Source organism: Streptopelia decaocto (assembly GCF_964273445.1).
Source record: "Streptopelia decaocto genome assembly, chromosome: 4".
In the NCBI taxonomy this organism is placed as follows: Eukaryota; Metazoa; Chordata; class Aves; order Columbiformes; family Columbidae; genus Streptopelia; species Streptopelia decaocto.
The window spans coordinates 4,856,731-4,873,698 of NC_138658.1; the positions used below are offsets into that span (position 1 = coordinate 4,856,731).

General features: G+C 47.5%; 1 protein-coding gene across 1 annotated transcript; it reads right to left on the minus strand.

The window, feature by feature from the left end:
• Nucleotides 1-811: 811 nt before the first annotated feature.
• On the minus strand, nt 812-3,552 carry H2AZ1 (H2A.Z variant histone 1). Its single transcript, XM_082050599.1, has 5 exons — nt 3,393-3,552; nt 2,952-3,029; nt 1,950-2,063; nt 1,379-1,508; nt 812-1,195 (listed from the first exon to the last, which is right to left on the minus strand). Exons 1-5 carry the CDS (start codon nt 3,393-3,395, stop codon nt 1,134-1,136), a joined length of 387 nt encoding a protein of 128 aa, XP_081906725.1. The 5' UTR covers nt 3,396-3,552; the 3' UTR covers nt 812-1,133.
• Nucleotides 3,553-16,968: the final 13,416 nt, after the last annotated feature.

The window sequence follows — 16,968 nt, forward strand, 5'->3', positions numbered from 1 at the left end:
TCTGAGATGGTTCCTGTATCTTTTGAATGTCTGTTTGTACCTGTTTCTCTGATATAGGTCAACACCTTCCAGCCAGAGGGGTGCAGCAGAGATTATCACCTGAAAGAAGCTTTAGAAACAGCCTACTCAATGCAGCAGCTTTATTGGAAGCATTTCACTGCTGGAGGGGCAGTTCTGGATGTTGCTGCTTTACAGCAAAAGTTGAAACTATAACACCCCATTCTTAAATTTTAATTGTGTAGCTGGGCTCCTCATCACTAACAGAAAGCAAGTTCAGATCCCTGCAGCCAACAGAAGTAAAGCCCACCCATGAAAAACCTCACCGAGACAGAGCCATTTGTCTACAACCTTGGAAGCAGTTTTAGACTCTTCTTTAAAGTTCATAACCTACAAGTCAGCAGAGGCTGCTGCAGTACAGACTGGGGTTTTTTTATGTGTGTCTCTGATATTTTCCAAGAAAAAACAGCAAGGAGTCAGGCTCTGCCACAAAGATAATCAAAGTTTTGGCTCTTCAACACCCACTCAGTTTACCTTCCTATTTCCTAACAGACGCCTTCCCTCTGTGAAGGCTGACATCAAGTAAAACTGGCTTTAAACAGCATATCTGCTACTAAAGGCAACTGTCACACAACTGCAGAATAAAACCCCCATACCATTGCACTTGATGGCAGTTACCAAGTACAGTACCCTAGGACTGTGTTTCCAGACAGTCCAAGGACAGCTGGTAGGATTTTTCAAGTTGCATGTTCCTGGAACAACTCCGAGCTGCACAGTCAAGACATTTTTCAGTTAGTGGACAAGAGACCATCAGTCTTGATATAACATTTATTGAATATTTCCACTCTAGTGGATGAAAAGTCTGTACAAAACCAAACATTTCCTTTATTTAAGCCAATCCAAAAGCAGTCAGCTCAACCAAAACCCACTACAAATACAATAGCTTCTCTGAAGCCATGGTAACACTTAAATACAGTTAAGACTTCAATGCAGAAATTTGGTTTGTTAGAAAGCTCAAAGCTTCTCAAAGTTACAAAAAGGCAAAATTGTGTTTCACAGATACAGTCCACTGGAATCACCAACACTGGACAATTAAGTACTTAGAGTCCTGAGATCACAAGGAATCCTGGTATCCTTTAGACAGTTTTCTGTTGTCCTTTCTTCCCAATGAGAGACTTGTGGATATGCGGTATTACACCTAAGAAAGAACAATTAAGACCATGTTAATTCTCTTGAACAATTTTTCTAAACTTTGCACTGCAAACAAATGACAGTATTAAGCAACGTGTGCCTTGTCAGAGTTCTTACCACTCAGCTCTAACAGTTAGAGAGCAATTGACATACCACCACCAGCAATTGTTTTAGAGAGCAATTGACATACCACCACCAGCAATTGTTGCCTTAATGAGAGAGTCCAATTCTTCATCTCCTCTAATTGCAAGCTGCAGGTGACGGGGAGTGATGCGTTTCACCTTCAAGTCTTTGGATGCATTTCCTGCCAGCTCAAGAACCTGAGGACAAGATAATTTTTGAATTGAGTTATAAAAGTCAAGTGAGACCAACTGCATGGCCTTAAGCTATTCTATTCTCTGTGATAAATACACTATTAGCGAAACCAAGTCTGCAAACTGCCTCTTTTGAAAGGGTTCTTCCCTTTCATTTAGTCTTCCCAAAGAGTGTTTACAACAAATATGACATGCTGTAATACCACATTTCATAAAACACTTTACACCTCCCATCTCTCCTGCATGTCACAGCTACCTGATCTGCCCAAAATGCAAAGCAAAATGTCTCACGTGCTTCACAGTCTCCTGATGATGCACAACTTAAAACTAGCTCAAATGAAGTGAATGGTTCACAGCCTAGTCCACATTGGCAAAATACAGCAGGCTCTGGTCATGATGCCATTTCAGAGTTAACCAACTTGCTTGCACCGCTTGCAGGAGCTTTACCTCAGCTGTCAAGTACTCCAGGATTGCAGCACTGTACACAGCGGCGGTGGCTCCTACACGCCCATGGCTGGTAGTCCTAGACTTCAGATGCCTATGGATGCGGCCAACAGGGAACTGGAAAATAACAGAAGTATGAACAGGCTGTGACAGAGACAGAAAAAGAAAGGCACTACTCTAAACCTCACACCAGGCAAGAGAACCCCAGCGGCAGAAGTACAACTAGAACCAGACTACATTTAAACACTCAGGAGTCCAGCTAAGAACACTGTATGCCAATTTGTGTCCAGTTCTGGCCCCTCAGTTCAAGGACCGGGAACTGCTTGAGAGAGTCCAGGGCAGAGCAACAAAGATGCTGAAGGGAGTGGAGCATCTCCTGTGTGAGGAAAGGCTGAGGGAGCTGGGTCTCTTCAGCTTGAAGAGGAGACTGAGGGTCAACCTCATTAATGTTTTTAAATATGTAAAGAGTGAGTGTCACGAGGATGGAGCCAGGCTCTTCTTGGTGGCAACCAATGACAGGACGAGGGGCAATGGGGACAAACTGGAGCACAGAACTTTCACTTCAATAGTAGAAGAAACTTCTCAATGAGGATAACAGACACTGGAACAGGCTGCCCAGGGAGGTTGTGGAGTCTCCTTTTCTGGAGACATTCAAAACCCACCTGGACCCAGCCCTGTGTAACAGCATCTGGGTGTTTCTCCTCCGGCGGGGGGATTGGAGGGGATTTTGAGGTCCCTTCCAATGCCTGACATTCTGTGATACTGTGATTCACATCAGCAACTCCACAGTTCTAACCACCAGCAACAGCCACAAGGGAATTCTCTTCCCTCCCAGCCAGAAGGTCTAAAAGTACTCAAAGCAGACATTAACACACTCGAGGGTCAAACAGATCCTTACAACACTCTGCACAACAGACAAAAGGCAGACTGTGCAGGTTCCACAGGGTACAACCAACGAAGAGATAGAAGGCCAACATGACTTCTCTTTACCCATACCCCGCTCACCTGCAATCCAGCCCGCTGAGAACGGGACACCGCTTTGGTCTTGGTCTTCCCGGAGTCCTTCCCAGCTTTACCCCCGGCCTGGCAGAGAGTTGTGTCAGAGCCGAGGCCCCGGGGGGCAGCGCCGCTCCCGCGCATGCGCTCGCTCCGCCCCGCCCTCCCCTTCCACCGCCCTAGCGCATGCGCGCTACCCGCTGCACCCAGCGCCACATGCGCATGCGCGCCCGCCACTCCCTCTCCCGGCTGCGCTAGTGCGCGTGCGACTCCCCCCCTCCCCCCCTTCTCCCCGCCAGCCGGCAGGTAACGTGCCTACCGGGGCGCGCTGCCCGCTCCCGCGCTCCCGCCTCACCCCAACGGCCGCCATCACCTCAGCCCCTGACACTCCCCGGCGGCACGGCCGGCCGCCCCCCCCGAGCCGAACCCCGGGCCCCAGACGCTCCTCACCATCGCGAACCGCAGCGCAGCGCCGCACAGGTGCAGAGAGAAGAAAAAGAGCGTCCCACACGCACGGCGCCCCTGCGGCAACGCCGACCGGCCCCGACCCGCCGCGATTCAAACTGCGCCCGCTCCCGCCTTCCCCCGGCGCTTTATAACCGCCGAGCGCGCCTGCATCCGGGAACCCCGGCCTCGCCCCCAGCCAATGGCTGCGGGCGGGGGCGGGCCGCTCTCCCCCAGCGACAACCAATGGCAGGGCGGGGCGGTGCCGGCCTCACGATGCGCAGTGCGGGAGAGGCCACGCCCACATTTAAAGGGACAGGCGCCTGGGCGGGGGGGGAGTCAGCGTGACGGCCCAGGAGAGAAAGGGGGGCTGGGGTCCCTGAGTCCCGGTCGGCGGCGGCCCCAGCGCGGGGAGTGTTGACCACGGGCTGCCCCAGTGCCGCAGGCAGCGCCCGGGCTCCGCTTGGCACTCGCTGGTGGAGCTGCCCGGCCCGGCGCCCCCCCGACAGCCCCCGGCCAATACTTCGGTGTCAGAGGTGGTTGGCACAAGTCACCAAGCGCCCCGACTCATTCATAAAGGGTTATCAAGTGCCAGGGCCCATTCCTGCACCGAGCTGAGCTCTGCCTCGCCTTTTACTCCAGTTGCTTTAGGTCCACCATGCTGCCGGTTGAAGCTTTCTCCAATAAAGTTAATTGACTTAGCGTACAAAGCACCTCAGAACCAGCCTGAAGGAGATTATGTTCCGGGCTTGGGATCAGAAACTATCAGACCGTATTAGCAAAAAGGGGAGTCTGCCCAGTGCTGTTTGAATGAGGATGATGTGGCATCTGCTCCTCATGGCGCTGGGTGTGGGGCCAACAACTCCACACACGTGCTCTGGTTTTTATTTTTACCTCCGTCTTACGCAAGAGATGTGTGATTACCAAGGGCAACCCTGCCTCAGACCCATTTCTCTCACTGGACGTGTCACAAACCGTGGTTAAAAACTGCCCGTCATGAATTCAATTCTGCATGTAATGTTTGGTTAGTGCAGTGTAGATGTCCTCAGCTTGAGCACTGCAAATCACTGCCTATATTTCCCTGAAATGAAGCCTTATCTCCGTTTTTTTTTAGGTGCCATTTTCAGTACAGCATTGTTATTTCTACTTCAGAAAAAAATAAAAAAAAAAAGTCAGGCTATCCATTTAACCTCGGAGCTCAGTGAATCTACCTCTTTTGTCTCCAAAAAAGTAACAGTTCATTGTGCTATTCCAGAACTCTATAGATCGTGAGAGACACCCAAGCCATCTGTGAGTATGGAACAAGCTCGGGGGAAACCTTGGCCCTTCTAAGGCTGAATAGCTCTTCAGAGGGAAGACTAGCTCAATCTGTCATGTGTTTTACCAATCTAATCATAAAACCACCACTTTAGTAGGTGTTAATGTATGTGTTTATATTGAAGGGTACCCAGCATGATGACTACTCTTACAGAGAGACGTTTAATGGGCGATAAAGTCGTTGTGAGGAGACTCTCCTCGCTGTAACGTTTTTACTTTCTTCAGGTCAACAACAAGCAAAATGCTCAGAGCTCTAAGATAGGAGGGTACATGCTGATCCCTAGAGCTCCTCTTCAAGGTTTTTTCAGCTGTTTACTAAAACAGTAAAAATGTAAAGCTTTGCGGCTCTTCCACTCCCACGGCTGACCCCAAATCCTTGATCCCCTGGTTACAAAGGACCCTTTGCTTGAGCCCCCAGACAACCCAAGGCCATGTCCTCCAAGCCTTCAACACCCAAGTTCTAGTTCAGGCATTTCGTGGGAGACCCATTTCCAGACACAGGCACCAAATTGAGCGCACACACTCCTACATGCAGGAATCTAGCGGTTTGTTTTTATGTAACTGTCTGGTGCCTCTGTCTGTTTGAAGCATTAGCTGTTTATGCTCTCCTCAGCAAGAAAGAAGAGGGTTTATGGTTTGGGTTTGTTTTTTTTTTTTTTACGGTTTAAAAACAAACCTCTAGATTTTACAGAACCCTGCAGAAGATAAGATTACATTCAACCTGCTATTTTAAAATTTTTTTCCGGCTGAAGTGTCTGCAGCAAGGATACATTTGCCATTTTCCTTACAGGCAAGAGAAACCAAGTTGCAGGCCATGAAGCCCTTTGGGAACAGTATTCAAGATGTAGGAGGAGATAAAGTTATTTCCCCCACCCCCTTTTTTTTTTTTGTCCACAGGAGTGCTAGAAGTGGAACAAAAAGGCCTCCTAGCAGATGGAGTGAATCCCAGACACAGATGTTCCCTGCTGCCCACGTGAGCTTCGGCTGCACGCTTCCAGCTGCTCGGGGCTCCTTAGGCCTGGGATTAGGCGGGCAAGGCAGCCTAACACCAAAGGTTGAACTAACGCAAGGGTGTGTGTTTACCAAATAGATCTGGTTAGGGACGTGGCAGGTACAGACCACAGAACTAGTGCCAGGTCACCCTATGCTGAACAACCCTCTCTAACAGCTACAACCTGGACTACCCCCCTGCCCTGATATTTAAAGACAGACATTTCGGCTGATTTAGGTACAGCAGGAAAAACCCTAAAGCAACTTCAGCCTCAGGCGTGAGCACAAATAACCTCAATCCCACATACATTTTCATCTCTATCTTCCTAATGAAACCAGTACCCCAAGCCTACCACCTCAGTGTATTAACCAGTTTTTATAACGTAACGACCTCATGTGGGAGACGGAAGATATGCTTCAGGGGGACAGAGCACAGTAATTGGCTTTTATGGGTCCAATTAACATTGGTAGCTACCTTTAAGGAGGTGAAAAAATCCCTCTAAAAGGAAAGGTTATGGAGAACCTAGTGAGGAAAGGTGCAGTCATTCAATGCGTCTGAAAAGGGAATTGCTGATAGCTGGGCTTGTGTGATGGTTTTCACACCCTGTTGTCTCAGTGGCAAAGTGTGCTAGGGTATATTTTTATTATCTCAAAGGCCACAGTGATGAAGGTCTAAGCATCATTTACCCAGCCCTTGTGCCACTGCTTTATTACGCTTTTCTGATGCTTCTCATTGCAAGATGCTGTATTTGTACTAAACCATCATCTGCGTTAGGAATCCTGTGACTGACCTCCTTTCGTTGTAGCACATAACAGGCAATCCTGATGTGCTGAGAATTGGGGTGTGGTGCTGTTTTTCCTTTCTGCCCTGTCTACTGCTTAATATGATTTCATTGGAGACTAACACTCATTTTTACTTGCCTCCAAAATACGGACACATTCTCCAAAGCAGAGGCCACTTCTTACCCTTCACTAACTCACAAAACTGGCATTATTTGGACCCTCTTGAATTTATTTTCTGCAGGGTTTTATTTTCTGCAGAAATGGTGGAGATCATCTCCATTAATAGACCAATGTATGAAGTGCTCCCCAAAAGCTTTTTCTAACACATTCCTCAGGGAACATTCTGGATCCTGGACAAGTTTGTATGGGGGATACACACCTGCTGCTCAGCCCTGCCGTGGTATTCCTGGGATACAAACTTGAATATCTTGAATATCAAAGCCACATAGGGGAAGGCATTTGGGAAATTAACTTTTTTTAGGTGACAGCTAAGCAGAGACAGCTTGGTTTTTAGTATACAGTTTTTAGGATGCCTGACTTTGGCCTACCCCCCCCCCCCTTAGGTGAATAATGTAGGTTGGTTTGTTTGTGTTTATTTATTTATTTGCTTGCTTATTTATTTATTTAAAAAAATCTGTAACCACTGCTTGCATTCGTTTAGACTCTATTTTTATGGTGAGATCAATTACAGTACAGGCTTGTATTTGCCCCTGGGGTCCTGCCCCCCTGCTGAGGGCTTCCCTGCTGCCCTTTTGCAGAACCTCTATCAAATAACAGGGTTCTGCTCGGTTGGGTTTCCCTGCCGGCTGCTGTATTTGGGTTCAGGAAGATCACGTCCTCTCCGGTTGCACTGTTGTGCTGCGCGTAGTGATGAATGGATGCAAGTGTTTGGTTTAACAGACACATTTGTTAATCTGGTATCTGGAAACAGCTTTGCACGGCTCTGTAATAGATCTGTGGTTAACACTTGCATACTGATCTCAGAGAGACTTGGGCTGCCCGTATATCTACACTGGTGTCCATTGTACGCTCTTGTATCCGCTATTAAGGGTGTCATAAGGACTAGTCTGAGTGGATTTTTATCTTGCTCTTGTTTAGCCAGCTGTGAAAGGAAGCTATAGCCAGTTAGGCAAAAAGAAACAAAGGTCTGTCAGAGGCCAGAAAGCCTTACCCTCATCCTTCCCACCATCTCATGCAGAAACTCATCTTCCCCCTCTCTCTTGTTGCTGCTTCAGGCCTCAGTCCTCCCTGTTACCCATATTTGAGCTCTGTTCAGTATGGTAACTGAAGTAATATTTATGTAATATTTAGTGTTGTGCTATAAAGCCGTATGCAAGGATCTACTCCAAGGTGGGGAATTCTCGAGGTGGGTCTAATTTGCCCTGTGATACATATGCCCAGAGGACATTGTAATTAAATAGACTTGTACGGTTGTAGCAATTTGGTTATGCCAATTTCTTTTCTTCGTAAAGCAACCTGGAAAAACTTTTTTGGGCCAATCGCTTCTTGTTTAATCCAGCACAAGACCCAGACTAAGCCTACATTCTAAACAGTGTGTGTCTGAGGTGGTGAAGTCGCCGCGTTTGGTTTGAATGGGCAGCGTGCTATGAGCCTGTCTTATTTTGGTTCATTCTTTCAACAATATATACTATATGATTCTTTCAATAATTATGTTTCTTCGATCAGTCTGCTCACTAGAAGATACCAGTTAATTTGGAACAAAGAGTACCAAAAGTGAAGAACCAAATAGGACTATGGCAGTGTTTCGCATCTGTTTTTCAGTGCAATCCTTAGAAAAGAAAATCCTTTCTTTTCTCTGTGGGACTTCAGTCTAATCACCATCTCTCCCAAACAGCAGCTTTGTCCTATTAACTCTTTACATTCTTTTTCCAGCACTCGTCATCCACGAGAGAAAATTCACTGGGGAGCTTGTCCTTGTCTTGCCAAAGTCACTGCAGCTGGAAGGGATCGAATTCTTCTTTGTTGGTAGGAGATGGTTACTACAGCCATAATTTGTCTCTAGATTGACAACCTAGTTTACTTTTTACTTGTGGTGTAAGTTGATTTTTGTGGAGAAGCTGGAAGGGGGCCCTGTACTGCAACCTAGCTTGTAACACAGACGGCACAGCCATCACTGAATAATGCATAATTAATAATAACATTCTCATTTTTAGTCACCTGAAACAAAGAACTGCAAGCCCCAGGGTCTGTTTTATACTGAGAAAAAGTACCAATTTCACAGAGCTAGGCGAGGTGTCAGTATGAATATAACTATTACCAATATGCCTTTACAAACCATGGTAAGAATAACTCAGGAGCTCGCTTCTGCCAAAATTTGGGATTGCAGCTATAGGGTGGTTCATTCCCCAGAAGAAGGACTCACTGAGGGGTTGGTTGTTTTGTTTGAGCATTTTTTGTTGGTTTATTTTTTCCCCTTTATATTCTAATGATTGTAGCTAAAAAAAAGCAAGGTAAGTGGGTATTAGACTCCTCACCTTCCTTCATCTCTTCTTTGCTGCACTGAAGATCCTTCTGCTTTGGACTAGTTTTAAAGATTTCTGAGTTATTTTAGTTTCCTTAATGCAGAGATTGGCACTTGGAAGCAATTGGTCCTGCAATCTGACTATTAACGAGCAATTAAATATGATACACTGTGAAAACGGTTCGCACTTTGACCAGGGGCATGAGGATGGATCTCTTAAATGGTAACAGGGCTGTGACTGAGCGAATGAAATGGGTCCAATGGTGGCAGCACAACATAAGAAATAAAAACCTTATCTGAAAGATGAAAGGTTTTCTCTTGTGTGGTTTTTAGGCTGAGTCATCACTGCCAAAGAGATATCCTTGTTCTAGGGGGGTGGTGGTGCCTTGCCTTTAAAACCAAAGCACAGCACTTATCTTGCTGTAAAATTGGAAAGAAAAAAACAAGCATTTTATTTTTTACTGTCAGGCAACCAGGCAGGGTCAGACTTTTGCACAAGATAGACCTTGAGCGACAGGCATCTGGTTGAGATCCTCTGCTAGGCCTTCAGAGCAGGAAAAATAACGTGCATTAGGGATCCTGTGCTAAAAACAGATGTTTTCCCAGATGTGAAGACAAAATAGAATTTAGTGTCTGAAAGTCACTAGATGGAGTTGCTGCAGATTAATAGAGGAATAATTATACAGCTATAAAATGACTGCCTTTAACAAGTAAGCTCTTTTCTAGCTTAAAAAAAAAAATAATCCCATCCTGTAATATTTTGTGGGGGTTTTATATGTTATGATAATTTCCTGGTTAAACATCATTGCACGTTTTCTAATTTTCTCACCTTGTGTTTGTCCAAAATCCAACACATCAGATCCCATGTGCCTGTGGAGGCCACACAATTGAAATATCAAGACACTGAACACTTGCAGAGGTGAGCAGAATTATCATAGCTTGTGAAGCACTTTCCTTCTTATGCAAAAAGCAGAAATGAAAAAACTTCATCAAATTTGTCAAATACAATGATTTGCTGGCGGGGCCTTGCAACACCTGGGAGCAGCCTGAAGGAAAATAAATATTCAGCACAGAGAGAGTTAAACATTGATGGTTTGAAAGGGCTCCAGCAGGAGCATCTTCTTTTCTGTGACTTCCAGAGGATGAGTATCCATCCCTTTTATCTCAGTGAAGCAGCTGGGCTGCTGCTACAATAAATCAGGAGCAAAACTAAGGGACGGTGATGGGGAAGACTTACGGCAGGGTGGTGACAGCGCCTGGCGAGACAGAGAGCAGACCGGGTTAAAACGAGGTGCTCAGAGCTCCTGTGGGAGGGAGAGATGGGGGACATGAAGCTTGCAGCACGACGGCGACGGGAGCGAAGGGGCAGCGCCGATACCTGCCGGGCAAATCCTTCTCCAGGGGGTGGGAATCCCCCCGGCTTGGCGTGGAGCAGGTGGGAGGTAAGTGTGGGTCTTGGGGAGGGAGCTCTGGTGTTTGACGATGCCCTGGACCCCTCACAGCTGTCCGGGAAGCAATGCCAGCCCCTGAAAGCCATGGGTACCAGGTGGGGTGAAGCCACAGCGAGCTGCTTGCAAACAACAGCCTCTCAAACGTGAGTCTTGCGGTGTCTTTCTCAGCCCCACGGCCTTGCCCAGACCTGATGGCAATGTCACCGAAGCCTCTGCAGCTTCCCTGGGGCTTTCTGCTCACCAGCACAGAGAACACAGGGCAGGACTTGTCAATGTGGCATCTTCCAGCGCAGTCATTACAGGCAGGACTTTTAGGCATTCCTCTTGATCACTTTTAAACCCATCTCCTGGCTTTGGCACACGGGCAATGGTGCAGGTAAGATGGCCAAAGCTGCAGTAGGAACCGGGTTGCTTAAATACACCTGCACAGCCTGGTTTGGCTCCCTCACTGCCTGGCTTGCCAGCATAGTCCTGATGCATCTGAGCTTCCTCTCGCTTTAGAGCAGCCACAACCATGCAAAGTCAATGTGCAAAGTAGTTTCCAAATGAGTCACCACGGAAGAAAAGGGTGGTGATGAGCAACTGAGAGCTCCGCCCCAAGATTATGAATGTGGTTTCAAGGCAAGTCGTCCACTTCACACCGCTGCTTGGGGTGATACAACGAGCTCCCTACATTCTTTTGTTTGAGGTGGACTAATGCTTGTTGCCTGGCTGGGACCTCTTCTTGAGAAACATCATTATCCTTCCCCTCTCTTCTGGTCTTGCAGACATTTCAAACAGCACAACATTTACCTGAACACAGGTGTAGCCACGGGAGAGGGCAAAGGGGTATTTTTGCTAACCGATGATGAAAACGTGTGCTAATGTCTCTGCTTGCTGCGGGACTCGTTGTGTGCTTTAAGATGCCTCTTCCAATGCTGATGTGCAGCCAAGCAAGGACCATTCATGGTGCCACCTCCCAGAGCTGGCATCAGTGTGCTCCGGCACTCTGTGCACCTGCCTTTTACTGTTGTGTGTGATGGATGTACCAGACCCACAACAGGAACAGCTGCCCCCAAACACCACACTTCCCACTCCTGAGACTTCAGGCAGGCCCGTGTGGATCATGAAGGAGACACCACACCCCTGAGCATCTTGCAGCCCCCCAGTCTTCACCCACAAAAGCACCGTCACCACCTCTTTCAGCGTTGTGCACCCTGTCTCCTGCAACCCCCCGAAACATTCCCTGACATATTCCAGCCTCAGCAAAAGCGACAAAATAGCACAGTGACAGCATTAAGCAGCACACGGTCACTGTGTAAAACCAGCCTCTTACTCAGCTCTTCTTCAGAAACACTTCACCAGAGTTCTGTGCTCAGCTTTGCCTCAGCTGGACCCTTAACATCAGCCATGTCTCCAGCAAGGAGCACTTCTTACTGTATTTCCAGCCATCATAGTTTTTTTCAGAAGTAGCATTTCCTCCTCTTAAATAAAAGCAAAAGTGCTCAGCAGCAGCTGGATCGATCTATGACTTACATTTCCCCTTAGACTTGAGACTGGCTTACATAGATTTACATACCCATCAGTGCTTTCAGTCCCCACAGGTCTTCCCTGTGTTACAGGAGAGGGTTTTTCTGTGTGTCAAAAGGACTGGGAATCACCCCATCTGAATGGTGGCATCACATGGACTGAATAGGAGGTCCTCAAACAAAACAGCAACATTTCCTACATCCCTAAGCTCATCAGCCAGGAAATCAAATATTGGGGCATTTGCATGTCATTATTGGCTACCTATTTTATCTAGTTAGCCTAATTAGCTAACTAGGCTCATTGAATCCTCAGTGATCACTAATCACAATTAGAGATGGGCCTGAATCAAGACCTGGGTCCAAATTAGGAGATAACAAGCTTTTGACAACCCACTATCTCCAGCATTCACTGTAGCTGATCACGGGAGTGCGGGATCCCCCAGAAAACAACAAGGAGATGCCAGACCCACACCATTTCTGCCCTTAAAGTCTCCAGGCAGCTGAGAAGCAGATCAGGAGCTAAATGAACCATTTTCTTTGCAATCCTCTGCATATACCTCATGTGCCCCAAAAAGTGAGGGGGAGTTTTTTTTTGCACCCGTCTGTATCAGTTGCATCAAACCATCCGCAGTGGCCAGAGGAGCCCCTGGGTGCTAAAGCTCTTACATCTCATCATCCTTTCTTGTTCTCTTGGCACATTTTGAGCATGACATGGTAACAAAGCCATATCTGTGCTGCAGTTGCTATTCACAAGTATCTGTAGCAATACCTTATGCACAGTTGAAAAAGTCCGCTTGTCCTGCCGGGGTCCTCTGACCCCAGCAAAGTGCGGTTGCTCAAGCAGCCATCTCCTTCTCACTGGAAACAAATAGGTACCTCACTGAACAAAGAAAATCCAATTTGGTGTCAAAAAGCAACAAGCCAAATCCTGGTCTCCCATTTTTGATTCCTGCTGGTGCAGCACATCAGGCTTTTCGCTGATTTATACCTTGGATGCAAGAAGAGTTTCAGACTCAAGGTTATTCTCCTGTCAGGTGTGTGATGTGTCCTCACTGTAACACGGGATGAAAGGCTCTGTGAACCAGGGACCATCTGTACTGCAGCGCTGAGGTCGGTGGTGGGCAGCAGTGGGCCAAGGACTAGAATGGGGCTCCTTCTGGCAAACCCCCTTGATGAATTGGTCATAAAAACCTGATGCTGCTCTGTGATCTTTTTTTTTCTTCAAGAGGACGACTAGAAAATGAAATTAATGTAGTTTGCTGTAGCAGAGCTTAAGGGGGATATTAACTCAGAAGCCGATCCACTGCTCACCCAAGTTGGCGGTGCCTTTTCTGCCGGCTTCAGTGGGTGCTGGAGCTGGCTCTCTATCAAAGGTGACTTTGATTTTCTGTGCTTGTGTGAGCCTTTGCTCCCATTTCTCTTTGGGGAATAGTTTTGCGAGGCTTCAGAGCTCAGATGAAATATTTGCTGTGGCTGGTCCTCAGCTTTTCCTCCTTGCACCATGGTTGCTCCTCTGTTTCACAGCTGGCAGCCGTAATCACCGCTGGCCTCCTCCTGCTGTACATCCCACTGTGCTACGAGGACTTCCATTTCCATGTGGCTCACGTGTACGCTCGCCTGGGCTACCCCAGCGCCCAGCACATCCTGGGACAGAGGTATTTGCAAGGTAACGTGTCTTCCAAACTAACTTGCTGCCGGAGTATATATGGGTATAAGCCAGAAGCACAAACGTGGCTGCGCACTATGGAGTAGACTGCTAGATTTTGGACACCGTATTATATATCTTAATAATTACTTTGCTACCTTGTCTCACATCCAGGAGCCGGAGTGGAAAAAAGTGAGGACATGGCCATGCACTGGTTCAGGTGAGGTACAAAAAAGCACAAACTCCAACTTTCTGCTGTGGGAAATCGCCCATTCCTGGCGAAAATCTACTATGGTGTGGGAGGAGGATAAAGGAAAAAGAGCCAGCAGTGATTTTTGGGGGGGAATCACTCTGAACCGTCCTGTGCTGGCAGGGGGGAGATGCATGGAGTGGCAGTGGGGACACCAGGAGCTCCCAACTTCTGGCTGTTGGTCGGATGCTTCTCTCCACTTTCCCCACCTGCTGTTGTTGTTATTTAAATCACTGGGAGGGATGTAAGTATCTCGACAGCGAGAGCGCAGAGTGATGCCGGCACTGATGTACAGGATTTTGGGGAGGTTTGAGCTGCAGGTGGGCAGCGGGAAGAAAGCACAGGAGAAGAGGAGAGGACCAGGAACTGCAGAGGCAAGCGAAAATCAAGTTACAGCAGTGTATTAATTTCCTGCGCTCAGCACACGCTCCCATGAGGTTTCTGCCACGTAAGCCGGGCAGCTGTGCCCGGTGTGTGCATTTGCTGTGGTACCTGCTGTGGTTACACACTCAGCTGTGTCCCCCAAAACCCTCCCACTCCTACTGAGAAACGGGAAGGATGAGGGATGGGGAAATTTACTGTGCTACCCAAAAAAAAGTGTGGGGAGAAAGGGCATATGTTGGATGTTTTCTGTGTGTTTTCTCAAGGCAAAGAGCAGCACCACACTGCAGGATTTTTGGAGTTAAAATAACTTTGCGTCTGACAGCAGGGTTTGTGAACCAAGAAAGCATCTGTGAGGACATCTGTACTTGAACACTGCAGCCTTGGTACCTTTCTGAATAAGGATGTTTCCCAAATCAGAGCCTGAAAATTTTAAAGGGGTCACATTTCAGGACGCCAATTTATAAGTACTTTTGTCCTCCTTTGCTCTTACCTCACTTTAAAACATTCAAACTCAGGTTTTTCTTCTGTACTTTCTCTTACCATTTCCTTTGCTTGTCCCTCCCCCTGTAGGCAGGCGGCGGGGCAGGGCCATCCCCACTCCTCCTTCAACCTGGCGCTGGGGGCACTCAGAAACATGACGGTGGCACTTGAAGAAGGGTAACCTGAGCTATTCCTTTCCATCACAGTATCATAGTATGTTTGGGATTGGAAGGGACCTCAAAAGATCATCTAGTCCAATCCCCCTGCTGGAGCAGGAACGCCCAGGTGAGGTCGCACAGGAACATGTCCAGGTGGGTTTTGAATGTCTGCAGAGGAGACTCCACAACCCCCCTGGGCAGCCTGTTCCAGTGCTCTGTCACCCTCACTGAGAAGAAGTTTTTTCTCAAATTTAAGTGGAACCTCTTGTGTTCCAGCTTGATCCCATTACCCCTTGTCCTATCATTGTTTGCCACCGAGAAGAGCCTGGCTCCATCCTCATGGCACTCACCCTTTATATATTTATAAACATTGATAAGGTCACCCCTCAGTCTCCTCTTCTCCAAACTAAAGAGCCCCAGCTCCCTCAGCCTTTCCTCACACGGATGATGCTCCACTCCCTTAATCATCTTTGTTGCCCTGCGCTGGACTCTCTCCAGCAGTTCCCTGTCCTTCCGGAACTGAGGGGCCCAGAACTGGACACAATATTCCAGGTGTGGTCTCCCCAGGGCAGAGTAGAGGGGCAGGAGAACCTCTCTCGATCTACTAACCACCCCCCATGGAATACACCCCAGGATGCCATTGGCCTTCCTGGCCACAAGGGCCCAGTGCTGGCTCATGGTCATCCTGTTGTCCACCAGGACCCCCAGGTCCCTTTCCCCTACACTGCTCTCTAATATGTAATTTCCCAACCTATACTGGAACCTGGGGTTGTTCCTGCCCAGATGCAGGACTCTACACTTTCCCGTGTTAAATTTCATTAGGTTATTCCCTGCCCAACTCTCCAGCCTGTCCAGGTCCCGCTGGATGGCAGCACAGCTGCATTCCCAGCTCCTCCTGGGGGATATGGGGACCTGATGCTGTAGATACTCCATGCATGAAGCTACTCCAACTTTTCTAATACCCTCTCCTTGCATAGTCAGTAATGCAGCCCAAACTGTGGCAAGAAAACTGGAAAACTCAGCCCAACAAGATTATAAAAATCAGGTGACACAGTACCTAAAATGCCTGTGGTCTGATTACGTATGTATTTCCATCAGCGATTTCCCTATCAAGGCAAGAGACACACACTGGTACAGTAAGAGCTATTTAAGTGACATTAATTTTCTACTAGAAAGACCTGTCTTTCTCTTTTGGGGAGCCCCCTTTTCTCTTTCCTTCCCATCCAGTGAGGTCAATGAGAAGGTTCCTGTTGACCACCTGCAGGTTGGGTTGAAACCATTCGGAATGTGTTTCTGTCCCTGATGTTCTCGCACACACTACACACCAGTGTTCCCAGCAAGACCCACAGCCAAAGAAAACTTGCCTTGTTTACATTTGCTCCAAGTCTGAAAAATAATTAAGGTTGGGGAGATCAGTCATGAAACTAAAAAAAACAATGTTTGGGCAAATCCTGTGAGATGAAAACAGCGTGTTTCATTTCGATCTCCACTGTATAATCAACTCAACTAAGACAAGAAGGTCACCAAACCAAACTCATAGGTGCTCAGGCTACAGGGGAAAGCAGAAAGAAAATCAGATTGTTTTCTGACAGAGGAGAGCTGACTTTACAGATGCTTTCAGATCCAGTATTTGTGGTCCTCTTATAAAAGTTTGGGTAAATAATGGTCAGCTAGGAACAAATCAAACCTCCTCCTAGATTTTCTTGATGAAGACTTCATGTCCCTTAGGGAAGTGGAAAAACTCCTTGGTGTGGCTGCAGCCCATGGGCTCCGAGAAGCTCAACAACTTCTGGAAAACATCCTCAAGAGCAGAAACCTTCCCTGAATGACCGCTGCAACACTGATGCTTCTCCAGCTTTCCTTGCTGAGTGCTTAGTCTTTAAGCGTTTGAAATATTAATCAGAAATTATGTTTGCTTCTCACTGGATCGCCACAGATCTATGGTAGTGATGTGTTGCTGCTCCTTCTCCTCTTGCTTCCAAACAGACCTGGAAAGGTGAGGTGGAGCAGACAAAGAGCCTTCAGGGTTACATCAACAATGACCATATGGCCATTCTTAAAAAAGCCCTGGTAGTGTCGCAACAAGGGAGCAAACCAATCCTCCATCAAGAATTAATTGCCAGCTGGTGGTCAC